General features: G+C 43.3%; 1 protein-coding gene across 1 annotated transcript in view; it reads left to right on the top strand.

The window, feature by feature from the left end:
- Positions 1–9832: 9832 nt before the first annotated feature.
- Positions 9833–13368, top strand: part of LOC117354993 (oocyte zinc finger protein XlCOF6-like) — a 47897-nt gene continuing 44361 nt past the window's right edge. The window contains exons 1-2 of the mRNA XM_033932950.1: positions 9833–9966; positions 10375–10501. Coding sequence (XP_033788841.1) covers positions 9943–9966; positions 10375–10501 — 151 coding nt within the window. The 5' untranslated portion in view covers positions 9833–9942. The remainder of the gene's footprint in view (positions 9967–10374; positions 10502–13368) is intronic.

Genomic DNA, 13368 nt, shown 5'->3' on the forward strand with positions numbered 1-13368 from the left:
CTCCTGTTCAATATATTTATTAACGACTTGGAGACAGGGACGAACTGTGAGGTTATTAAATTTGCGGACGAGACCAAACTCTACAGCAGGGTTAGAACCACGGAAGACTGTGAAGACCTGCAAAGGGACTTAACGAGGTTGGAGGACTGGGCAAGAAAATGGCAAATGAGTTTTAACACTGAGAAATGCAAAGTCATGCATGTAGGGAAAAAGAACCCGATGTTCAACTATAAAATGGGGGGATCATTGCTAGGGGTGAGCAGCCTTAAAAGAGACCTGGGGGTGATGGTGGACACAACATTGAAAGCATCAGCACAGTGTGCGACAGCCTCAAAGAAAGTGAACAGAATGTTGGTATCATCAAAAAAGGTATCACGACCAGGAAGAAGGAAGTCATTTTGCCGCTGTATCGGGCAATGGTGCGCCCACATCTGGAGTACTGTGTCCAGTACTGGTCGCCGTACCTCAAAAAGGACATGGCGGTACTTGAGGGAGTCCAGAGAAGAGCAACAAAACTGATAAAAGGTATGGAAAACTTCTCATACGCTGACAGATTGGAAATGCTGGGGCTATTCTCCCTGGAAAAGTGGAGACTTAGAGGAGACATGATAGAAACCTTCAAAATCATGACGGGCATAGAGAAGGTAGACAGGGACAAATTCTTCAGGCTGTGGGGAGCCACAAGTACAAGGGGGCACTCGGAGAAATTGAAAAAGGACAGGTTTAGAACAAATGCTAGGAAGTTCTTTTTCACTCAGAGGGTGGTGGACACATGGAACGCGCTCCCGGAGGCTGTGATAGGCCAGAGCTCACTACAGGGGTTCAAGGAGGGTCTAGATAGGTTCATAAAAGAAAAGGGGATTGAGGGGTACAGATAGAAGTAGAGGTAGGTTATAGGAATAGTCAGAAACCACTTCACAGATCATGAACCTGATGGGCCGCCACGGGAGCGGACCGCTAGGCACGATGGACCTCTGGTCTGACCCAGTGGAGGCAACTTCTTATGTTCTTATGTTCTTAGTTCTGCTTGGCTATTCGGCAGACTGATAGGAATAGGGGAAGGTACCTCTTATGTACTATTCCACAGTTTTGTTTCAGTCTCCACCTGCTGATCATGATGGGATATATACCCACTTGTAAGATTTCCTATACCGGTCTGGAGAAGCTAAAAGAAAGTAAATTAGCAGGTAAGAACCTAATTTTTCCCTCTCTGCATGCTCTGCTGTTTATACTTTGCTGTGTCATCAGTTTCTGAAGGATTTCTATTATTCAGCTACAAGTGTATCTAATACATATTAGTTATGGAAACCCCCCTCTCTTATATTCTGCATAATACAATTATCCCCATCAACCTCATTTAAAATATTGTGTACAATTCTGGAGATGCAAGTTTCAAGTTTATTAGGATTTTATATACCACCTATCAAGGTTATCTAAGCAGTTTTTACAATCAGGTACTCAAGCATTTTCCCTATCTATCCCGGTGGGCTCACAATCTATCTATGGAGGACTGAGTGACTTGCTCAGGGTCACAAGGAGCAGCGTGTGATTTGAACCCACAACCCCAGGGTGCTGAGGCTGTAGATCCAACCACTGCGCCACACACGCCACTTTGAAAACATATAAACAGGTTGGAGTCAGTCCAGAGGAAGGCTACTAAAATGGTCAGTTGTCTTTGTCATAAGCCATAGGATGAAGGTGGAAGGAGATAGATTCAGATTAGAGAGTTGCGCGGGGAAAGAAATCCCACCCATCCCCACCTGTCCCCGTGAGGAATCCCACCCGTTCCCGTGAGGAATCCCCTCCGGCCCACCCGTCCCTGAGAGGAATCCCTTCCGTCCCCGCCCGTCTCTATAAACTTCAGAAATAGTTATTTAATTTAATTATGCTACTGAATTAAAGGCTCTGGTAGAAACCCATTTACAAATAAGCAAAAAGACTTTATTAATTTGGAAATATTAATTGGGAAGAATACATACTTTTTAAAACGGGAACAGGGAGAACACGGTGGCTTGGGGGCCTGTTCCCAGACTGCGGCAGTAGTGGCTGGGAGAGAAAGAAAAGGGAGACAGAGAGAAAGAAAGAAAGGGGGGCAGGGAGACAGAAAGAAAGTCAGAGAGAGAGAAAGAAAGGGGGCAGGGAGATAGAAAGAAAGACAGAGAAAAAGAAAGAAGGGGCAGGGAACAGAAAGAAAGAGAAAGAAAGGGGGCAGGGAGACGGAAAGACAGAGAGAAAGGGGGCAGGGAGAGAGGAAGAAAATGTTGGGGAGGGATTGGAGTGTGTTGGGTGGCAGGGGGCAGGCAAGGAGAAAGGAAGAAAAAGTTGGACTCATGGAGGGACAGAGAGAGATGTTGGGGAATGGAATGAGGTCTGGAGGAGAAGAAGCATGCAGGAGGCATAATGAAGGGAAGAAATATTGGATGCACAGTCAGAAAGAAGTACAACCAGAAACTCATGAAATCACCAGACAACAAAGGTAGGAAAAATGATTTTATTTTCAATTTAGTGAACAAAATGTGTCCGTTTTGAGAATTTATTTATTTATTGAAATTTTAATATAATTTCACAAGAGATCTCTTGTACAAGTAAATCAGAGATGAAACATTCATACAAGTTAATAACTTTAAAGAAGAGAAAAAAAATATGAAATCTTTCTTAGACCACAATATCAGAACAAAGGAGGAATATTAAGAGTGAGGAGCAACTCAAATGAAGAATATAAGATAATTAGAAATTGGTTTAATCATGACTATCATTAAGATCTTATTTAAACTGTCCCCGGTTGACATTTTCTTCAAATCCAGGAATGATCTAAGTTGTTCTGGAATAAAGAACGTATACTTAACAACTAAAAATTTAATTAAACATTTGCATGGATATGCCAAAAGAAACGTTGCTCCAAGTGCTAATGTTTCTGTCCTCATTACTAGGAACAACTTTCTCTGTTCCTGTGTAGTTCTTGTAACATCAGGGAAAATCCAAGTTTTCTTTCCATAGAATAACATCTGAGAGTTGTGGAAAAAAAACAGTCTCATTACTGAATTCAAATCTTGTTCAAAAACAAAAGAAACCAAGAAAGTGGCTCTCTCTGTTTCAGCTGATTCCGAGGATTCCAAAATCTCTGTAAGATTTAGTGGCTCTACAGTTTCTAAACCTTCACCTTCTTTTTTGAGGTAAATAATAATAACTTTATTTTTATATACCGCCATACCACAAACAGTTCTAAGCGGTTTACAAGGGAAGAGACTGTATACAGACAGAAACATTACAGCGAATTTTCGAATTTACATTGGCTTGTTAAGTTTAGACAGGTTTATCTGGAAGTGTATTGGAAGTATATCACGTTGAGATGGGGTCAGAGAAATTTGTTTTTATTGACTTTCTAAACTTTTGGTACGAGAGTGCGTTTGAGATGAAGTTGGTTAAACATTTATTCCATTTGCCTGCTTGGAAAGATAGTGTTCTGTCGAGGTATCTCTTGTAGGTGCAGCCCTTTAGGGATGGAAAAGCGAACAAGTAGGTACTGTGTGTATTAGTTTTGCCTGGGAATTCGAATTGGTGGGACAGATAGGTTGGGGGATGAGCCTGTCATGGTTTTGAAGCAAAGGCAAGCAAACTTCAAAAAGACCCTTGCTTCCACAGTATACGATTAATTGGTGGTATAAGCTCAGGGAAAACTTTTAACACCTCTGTTAAATATTTCTTGAACATTTCATGAGGAGGGGTATTTGTCTATTTTTGTATAGTTGTTACTGAGGTGACACTGAATATTTCAAAGTCATCTGCCTTGACCTCTTTGAAAAAAAAACCCCAAATATAAATTATAATTAACATTTTCTCTGCGTACAGTATGCTTTGTGCTTTTTTAAGTATTTCTTCACCGAAAGGGTGGTTGATCATTGGAATGATCTTCCACTTCAGGTGATTGAGGCCAGCAGTGTGCCGGATTTTAAAAAGAAATGGGATACACACCTGAGTTCTCTAAAGAGGTAAAATCAAGGGGGGTGGGTCAATAGAGTGGGCAGACTTGTTGGGCTATGGCCCTTTTCTGCCGTCATCTTCTATGTTTCTATGTTTCTAATCTGCCATCCAAGTAACGATGAGACAGACATGGGTCGGTAGCATGGCATGCTGCTACTATTTGGGTTTTTGCCAGGTACTTGAGACTTGGATTGGCCTCCGCAAAGATGGGATACTGGGCTAGATGGACTATTGGTCTGACCCAGTAAAGCTATTCTTATGTTAAATAAAGACAGAAAAAAAAAAAAAAATGTCTACCTTTGTCCTCTCTGGTTTCTGATTTCTTCCTCTTCACATCACTCTCTACCTTCCATCTACTGTCTGCCTTCTTTCTATGCTCCTTCCAGAAACTGTTTGCCTCCCCCTTCCATTTCTCCCTCTCCCCTCTTGGTCTGGCATCCATCTTCTTCCCTTCCTTCCCCTTCATGGTCTGGCATCTCTGTCTCCTTCTCTTCCATCTCTTTCTCCCCCTCCCATGATTTTTAGCATCTCTTCTTCCCTCAGTTCTGATATCTGTCTCCTTTCCCTTTTCCTCACCCCAGATTTTGGGTTCATAGACAACGGCGCGAAAGACAAAAGCGCGCGCCGACAATTGAGCGCAGCGCGTGCCGCCACGACACTGTAAATTACAGTTTTTAGGGGCTCCGACAGGGGTTTTTGTTGGGGAACCCCCCCAGTTTACTTAATAGACATCGCGCCGGCGTTATGGGGGGTTTGGGGGGTTGTAACCCTCCACATTTTACTGTAAACTGAACTTTTTCCCTAAAAACAGGGAAAAAGTTCAGTTTTCAGTAAAATGTGAGGGGTTACAACCCCCCAAACCCCCCATAACGCCCCCACAACGCGGCGCGATGACTATTAAGTAAAGTGGGGGCACGGCGGCACGCGCTGCGCTCAATTGTCTGGGCGCGCCTTTGTCCCAGCGCGCTTTGGACCTGACACCAGATTTTGTATCTCTGTCTCCTTCCCCCCATGCTCTGGCATCTTTCTTCTCTTCTTCCCTCCCCTGTCCCCGTGGTCTGGCATCTGTCTCTCCTCTCCCTTCCCTTTTCTTCGCTGGTCTTCCTTCTCAATGTATTTTCTGTCTTTGTCTAGATCAGGGGTGCCCACACTTTTTGGGCTTGCGAGCTACTTTTAAAATGACCAAGTCAAAATGATCTACCAACAATAAAATTAAAAAAAACCCACAAAGCACACTGTACGCATAGAAAATGTTAATCATCATTCCTATTCCAGGGTTTTTCAAAGAGGTCAAAGCAGATGACTCTATGCACTGTCACCTCACTAACAACCATACAAAAACAGACAAATACCCCCCTCTCTTTTTACTAAACCACGATAGCAGTTTTTAGCGCAGGGAGCTGCGCTGAATGCCCAGTGCTGCTCTCGACGCTCATAGGCTCCCTGCGCTAAAAACCTCTATTGCGGTTTAGTAAAAGGGTACCACAGTGTAAAACATAGACAGCAGATATAAATTCAGATACATTTTGATCACTAAATTTAAAATAAAATCATTTTTCCTACCTTGTCTGGTGATTTCATGAGTCTCTGGTTGCACTTTCTTTTTCTGACTGTGCATCCAATCTTTCTTCCCTTCTTTTAGCCTGTATGCTTCCTCTCCTCCTGACCTCATTCCCCCCCAACGTTTTCTTCCTCTCTCCCTGCCCTCTCTTTCTTTCTCTCTTCATGCCCCCTTTCTTTTTTTCTGTTTCTCTTCTTTCCTTCTGTCTCCCTGCCTGCCCTCTTTCTCCCTCCCTGCCCTCCCCCAAGCCACTGCCATCGGATAACAGGCCGCAGGCCAAGCTCTCCCTGCTTCGGGCCCACCAGCATTCCTCTCCCCGAAGTCAATTCTGCCGTCGGAGAGGAAGTTTCGTTGGCCAGAACTTCCTCTCCGATGGCAGAATTGACGTCAGGGAGAGGAAGGCTGACGGCCCAAGATCGACCTATTGGAAAAAATGCTGCCGGGTCCTGCCTTTGAGGAAACAGAAAGTAGGCAGGATCTGGCAGCAAGAAGAGCAAATCGCAAGCTTAACTGACCTGTCTCCCGCTTTAGCCCGCGAACGGGGCTCTAACATGTGCGTGCCGGCTTCCTTTCTCTCCCCCCCTGACATAATTTCCGGTTTCAGAGGGAAGAGAAGGGAAGCTGGTACAAGCACACGTTAGCCCCCAGAGCATAAGTTCTTCAAGCCGGTTTTTGTTTTTTTTTTAATGTTGAGCGGCGGCGGCAGCAGCAGAATTCAGGAGCGGGCTAGTCAGGAGGGGAAAAAAAAAGAAGGGAAGGGAACCCGCTCTGCAATCGACGGGGGTCGCCTGAGCGAGCGACCTGTCGATCGCGATCGACGTATTGGGCACCCCTGGTCTAGATCAGTGGTCTTTGTTCATTTTTAAGCGAGGGCCATTTTGGGTTCAAATAGTTTCAATTTTTATTAAAATTTGATTAAATCGCTTATCAAAATTCTAAGTGAGATACAAATTAATATATTAAATATTAATAATATATATTAAAAACATAAATGCAAAAAAGTATAAACATATTTAAAAATAAAAAACAGCCTCGCCCAAACCCAGGGGAATGTCAGCATTTATCTCCAGAGCCCTTTTGATGGGAAAAAAAAGCCATCCTCACCAACTGGCTCTCCCGTGATCCCCCGTCATATGCACAATGGAGATCCCTAATGATAGTGCACGCAACACTGGAGAGACGCATGGTGGGAGACTTGACTCTTGGCCCGGGTCGCAAATTTTGTCAGGTGTGGGATCACTTCTGGCAGGACCTCACACCGCCTGCTCGCAGTAGACTTTTGAATCTTTAAGATTTTATTCCCACTCTCAGCTGTTGGACTGGCCATGGATTCTTGGGGAGGGGGGGGATGGGAGGGGAACTGATTATATTGTTGAAAATGTTATTTCCTGAATGGTCCTACTGTTTGTATTTGCTTCTTACTGCTGGAATAATAAAAATAATTTAAACATAAAAATAAAAAACAATGCCAATAACCAAAATAATTAAAAGAGTTTAAGTAAAACATGTTGGATGACAATTTAACAGGCAAACATGAAACAGGAAGGCGGCTGGGTTGGAACTACAAGTTATATAGGAAAGAAAATCAGATAAGGAATAAACAAAAAGGAAGGGCAGTGAATTGTGAATGCTGCTGCCTGATGAAGTTCAGGACATAATGCCTTGGGTGACAGAAGGGGGAGAGAATTGGGGAGAGTGTTGCTGTACCCAATTGGAGGGAGAAGGAAGATGAGAGAGGGAATAAAAGGAAATGCCAGGGCTTGGAGGGAACAAGAGATGCCAAGGCATGGAGGGAAGGAGGAAGGTATGCCAGACCAATGGAAAAGGAAGGGGGAAAGGAAAGAGGAAATGTCAGAGCATGGAGGGGGAGGGAAAGATGGAAGAAAAGGAAAGGAGAGAGATGCCAGGGAATCAGGGAAGGGATAATGCCAGACCGTGGTGTGGGAAGGAAAGAAAGGAGAAGAGAGAGATGCCAGAGCATAGGGAAGGGGGTGGTGACAGAGAGAGAAAAATGGAGAGGTGACAGAGCTGAAATCAGTCATGTACAAAGGAGAGAAGGGGCCCAGGATAGATAGTTTATGGAAGAAGCATAGAAAGAGGGAAGATGCCATATAGAAGACAGAGAGAGAGAGAGAGAGGGCGGACACTGGATAGAAAGAGCAGAGAGGGCAGTGAATGGAAACGGCGAGACAGAGGGTGAACAGTAGATGGAAGGGATAGAGAGGGAAACGGACACAGAATGGAAGTGGGGAGAGGAGGGACAGCCGCTGAATGGAAGTGTGAGGGACAGGGGGAGGAGACGCTGGAAGGAATTGGGGAGGAGAAAGAAAAAAGGGCACATGCAGGATTGAGGGAAGAGGATAGAGTTAGTTACAGGAAGGGGTGAAGGAAAGAGGTGGCAAACTATAGGTAGACACAGTGAAAGAGGGAAATTGAGGACTGAATAGTAAAAAAGAATTTAGACAGGCAGAAAATAAATAGAGAAGGAAGAACAGGAGGAAGGGAGTGGAGAGAGAGATGCCAGAGCAGGGGGGAAGGAGAGGAGACAGATACCAGACCTGGGAGGAGGAAGAGAGAAAGGAGACAGATACTAGATCTGAGGGGAAAAAGGAGGAGAGAGATATGCTAAAATCTGCTGGGAGGGAAGGAGGGAGGAAGGAAAGAAGGAGAGAAAGAGGCAGAGAAAGGGGGAGGGGTTGTAAGCACATTAGAAAGACTACAGAGTAAAAGGCTTGGACGAAAGGGGAAAGACATGAGGCAGATGCAGGACTATGGGAGGTTCAGGCAGAGGGGGAGAGAGAGGGAGACCTGGACCCAAAGGGGATGGGGCTGGATTGTGAAAGAAATGTTGGAAGCAAAAGAAAGATTGGATGCACAGTCAGAAGGAAGTGCAACCAGAGACTCATGAAATCATCAGACAACAAAGGTAGGAAAAATGATTTTATTTTCAATTTAGTGATCAAAATGTGTCTGTTTTGAGAATTTATACCCGCTGTCTATATTTTGCACTATATTTGTCTATTTTTCTATAGTTACTGAGGTGACATTGCATATTTTAAAGTGATCTGCCTTGACATCTTTGAAAAAACCCTGAAACTCGTAAATGATGATTAACATTTTCTCTGCGTACCGTGTGCTTTGTGGATTTTTTTAAATATTTTATGTTTACCATTATAAATTAATAAGATATTGTGTGTATATGAAAATGAATGGAAGAAATTGGAGGTGTGGCTAGGACAGGGCTGGGAGTGGGGCTAGGGCGGGATTGGGGGCAGGACTGAATATTAATAGATGTCCCGTTTTGATGAAAAAAATAAATGGTCACATTAACCATGGCCCGTCCACCGGCTCCATTTAATTCCGCTCGCTGCCGCTGCTCCAAAAGAGCCAGGCGCCTGCAGCGATTGCACGCCACCGGCCCATAAGCCTTCTCTCCGTCAGAACTGATGTCGGGGGAAGGCTTATGGACCGGCAGTGTGTGGGGGGTGTTAAATGGAGTCAGCGACCGGCGGAATCGGTGGCGGGTGGGCTTGGGGGAAGGGAGGATTCTGTGTGGATCCTGCAGCTCTTGCCATGAGACTGGACCCACAGCAGCACCAAATGAAATACAGGATATTGAAACATTTCTTCTGCTGCCAAAAGAGATCAAGTGTAGGCAGCAGCCTCAATCAGCCTGAGAGGAGAGCTGAGGGGGAGGAGGCAAGGAGTGAAGAGCCAATAGGAATAGGCTATGAAGGATGGGACTGAGAAAGGAGACAGGAAGGGAAAAAGAGGAGAAAGGGAAAGAAAATGGGGGCAGGGTGGGGAGGGGCAGTCTGGGAGGGGGTGGGGCATGGTGGGGTGGGGCAGGGGGGCCCAGTGGACTTAAGTGCTTAGAGGGGCCCTGATGAATTAATCCTGCCCTGCCCAGAATCCCTTGTTGGCAGCTGCTGCAGGGGTTGCTGGGGGGAATCTCCTCCCTCAGGATTAGAAAGGAATTGGGGGAGGAGTCGGTGACATCACATGGGAGAGGGCGGAGCTTCACGCCGAAGGCTGAGAGACGCTCTGTTCTTCTGGCTCTGCCCCTTTCAGTGCTGATTGGTCAGAATGGTCCATGGGGTGGGAAGAGGAGGGGAAGGGACCGCCCCTAGCCTGGATAAGGGAGAAAGGAGGAGGAGTTTCAGTTTCATCCTCTGTTGATTGCTCAGAATTTCGCTGGGAGCGGGAAGAGGAGGAGGCGGAGACTCTGCAGCTGAAGTGTGTTGTCTAGGTCTAGGAAATAAAGTCAGTGGAGCTCCGCCCCCTTTGTGACGTCATCGGTATGTGGCCGGAAGTAAGTTGAGTCGTCCATCTTGTGCTGGAGCCTCAGGTGGCCAGTTTCTTTCAGCTTCTGCTCTTCTCTCTCCTCCCAGCCCAGGGAAATGGCTGCAGGAGCTTCTGCTCAGGTAGGAGCTCCCCCTCCCCCCCTTTTCCTGGCAGGGGGAGGGGCAAGATGGGGGAGGGGACTTGGAATGACACCACCACACTCCAAGGGGGCAATGGAGGATTAAGGGACCACCAGGTCTACAATAATGGCTGAAGGGGAAAAGGGAGAAGAAAGAAAGAGAGAAGGGAAGAAGAAAAGAGAGGATGGAGGAATTTGTCAATGCTTTTGTCCTCCCTTCAAAGGGGCCACTCCTCACCTGCATTCTCCCTTCACTCTCAACCCAGTAGGTTATTACATTTGACTTCCTAAGTTCCACTATAGGTCACTTGGCCTCCCCTTGCAGTTGCACACAAGTAACATACAGGCACCAGGTCTACAATGATGGTGATGCAGAAGGCGCTGAGGGTGTTCCTGGTTTGTGTTTCAGATGCAGGTGAAGTTTGAGGACGTGGCTGTCTCTTTCTCCCAGGAGGAGTGGGAATATTTAGATGAAGGGCAGAAGGTGCTTTACAGAGAGGTGATGAAGGAGAATTATGAGACTCTGATCTCCCTAGGTAAGGACTAAAATATTCAACTAATACGAGACATTTTTCTGCTCTTCCTTTGCTCCAGAAACTTCCAAGTGTGATCTGGATCTCTCTACTAACCTCTATCTTAAGCTGACAGTGTGAGGGACCATAAGACCATCTTGTGAGTCCTACAATTTTTTCCCCTTTGAAATCAGAGGTAGATTATTCTCTTTTTCTTGAAGAAGAACTAAAATGCAGGGTCAGAGTAGCCCAAATGGTCAGAACCTGGCTGCAGAAGATTACATTGTACAGTTGTGGTGGGCAGTCTTGTAATGAGAGATAATTTTATTTCATTAGCAGTTTTTCAAAACAACTACATTGCACGGCTGCGTTTGCCGTTAGACCACAACGGTAATGTTTTGAAATAAGAATTTAATGAAGGGCAACGGTGGTTATTACCCCCTGAGGAAGATATGCTTTGGACAGATTGAAACGCCTTTTTCTCCTGTCAGAAAGGTGTTGGGAGTTGTACTTTCTCTACCAGCGCTGGTTCATGGGTTACACCATTTGAGATAAATGTTGCTTTCCATGATCTGAGGGTTTGTATTTACCACTTTCATGATTAGTGGTATTTTGATTTTTTTTCATTATTACACAATATATTTCAATGATACAGCTCATGAAGCACACACCTGCAGATGTAGTTCTGTAGTTCTTTACACAAAATAGGTGAGGCAGATAGGATGGGACAGGCGGAGGTGATTAAAATTTGGAGTCAGGATGTGGACCTGAAATAATATGGCAATTATAAGAGGTCCTATGATCTGATCACCCACAATTATGATATGTCTGTCTCTTTTTTTTTCAAACTCTTTATTCATTTTATAGTTAACATCAAGTGTAAAGAGAATATCAAGAATTCAACAAATACATCACTTGAATTTCTACAACTATTTCATGAAAAATAAAATTTAACCCCATCCCTCCGACCAGATTAATATGAAATAATACAGATCACATAATATACCTTATAACATTCCTATCAAATCTGTTAATAAATTGAAAACAAAATCCCACCCACCCCATTTCATCAATTATATTAAGTAGGGAAAAGTGATAATCAACACAGTAATTCATCAATGGCCCCCACACATCCTTAAATTTATTAAAATACCCTTTTTGAACTGCTAACGCCCTTTCCATTTTGTATAAGTGGCACACTGAATTCCAACAAAAACAATAGTTCCATCTCTTATAATCTTTCCAATTATATGTTATTTGTTGGATGGCAACTCCTGTCAATATCATTAAAAGTTTATTATTGGAAGAAATTTGGCTCTTAGCTCTCATAGACATTCCAAATAAAATTGTGTCATACAATAATGCCACATGATTTTCTAACATTCAATTTATTTGATCCCATATCGACTGCCAAAAAGCCTTAATAAATGGACAGTGAAATAATAAATGATCTAAAGTTCCAGCATCAAGATGACAATGCCAACATCTATTAGACTTAGAGCAACCCAATTTTTTGTAAACGAACAGGGGTCCAGAGTGCTCTATGCAACAGGAAAAACCATGTTTGCCTCATAGATGCAGACACTTCATCCTCCAGGACCAAATACGTGGCCATTGAGATACACTAATTTGATGCTTAATCTCAATGCTCCAAATATCTCTGTCCAGTCTTTGGTTTCTTATTCAAATAGCCAGATAATAATTTATACCATTGTGCGGCCTGGTGACCCAGGAAGTCTGCCTGAAAGCATAAGAAATGTAAACTAAATTGATTATTAAGAGATTTCCATTCAGGGAACCCTGCCTGAATAGCCTGCTTCAGTTGCAACCACTTATAACTTTGTTTTTTATCAAGACCAAATTTATGTTGCAACTGTGAAAAATCCAGCAGCTTACCATTAGATATAACATCATTTAAGGTTCGTATACCTGCTTTAATCCAATCCTTCCAGACAATCTTAAAACCGCCTATTTGAATCCTGGAGTTTAGTCATATATTTTGATATGTAGATTTTTGAATTGGAAGAGGTGTTAAATTATTAATATATCGTAAAGTTTTCCATGTGTCCATTAATATTCTATTGTTTTTACGTATCCTAGGCATTTTAATACTGAGAAGATGACGAAGCCTAATGGGAAACATGAGCTGCCATCCAACCATAACCAATCTGGTAGCTTATCCATGAGTTCTGGGAGGACCCAATACATACCCTGGCGCATAATATAGGATTGATGGTACCTATAGAAGTTTGGAAAATTTACCCCACCCTCCTCAATTGGTTTTTGTAAAGACACTAAGGCAATTCTTGCAATTTTTTTACCCAGCCAAATAAATTTAGTAAGAATACTATTCAACTTTTTATAAATAGACCCCTGAAAAAAACCTGGTATCATCCCCATTTGATAACAAACAACAGGCAAAATCATCATCTTAATAGTTTAGACTCTTCTCCACCAAGAACTCTGTTACTTTTTGCAATAAAAGTCTTTCATTCAATTTCATTGTCTCATCAAGTGTATTTTTTTAACCAAATTCCTAAATATTTTATTCCTTCTTCTTTCCATATAAAAGGGAATGAATCAAATAAACCTCTTGTACAATGTACATTTAGAGGAAGAACTTCTGATTTAGACCAATTTATTTTATAACCCAAGAATTTCCCAAATTTCTCAATCAATTCAAGTAAACAAGGAATGGTTGTTTCAGGATTCCTCAAATGAAGCAGCAGTATATCATTCGCATAAGCAGATACTTTATATTCCTTACCAGACCTCAGAATAGCCTATATCCCCTTTGCCTGTTGAATAGCCAATAACAAGGGTTCAAGTACTATATCAAAAAGCAAAGGAGACAAGGGACAACAGTCAAAGGAGACAATTTAAAACAGTCT

The sequence above is a fragment of the Geotrypetes seraphini genome, chromosome 2, assembly GCF_902459505.1.
Source record: "Geotrypetes seraphini chromosome 2, aGeoSer1.1, whole genome shotgun sequence".
In the NCBI taxonomy this organism is placed as follows: Eukaryota; Metazoa; Chordata; class Amphibia; order Gymnophiona; family Dermophiidae; genus Geotrypetes; species Geotrypetes seraphini.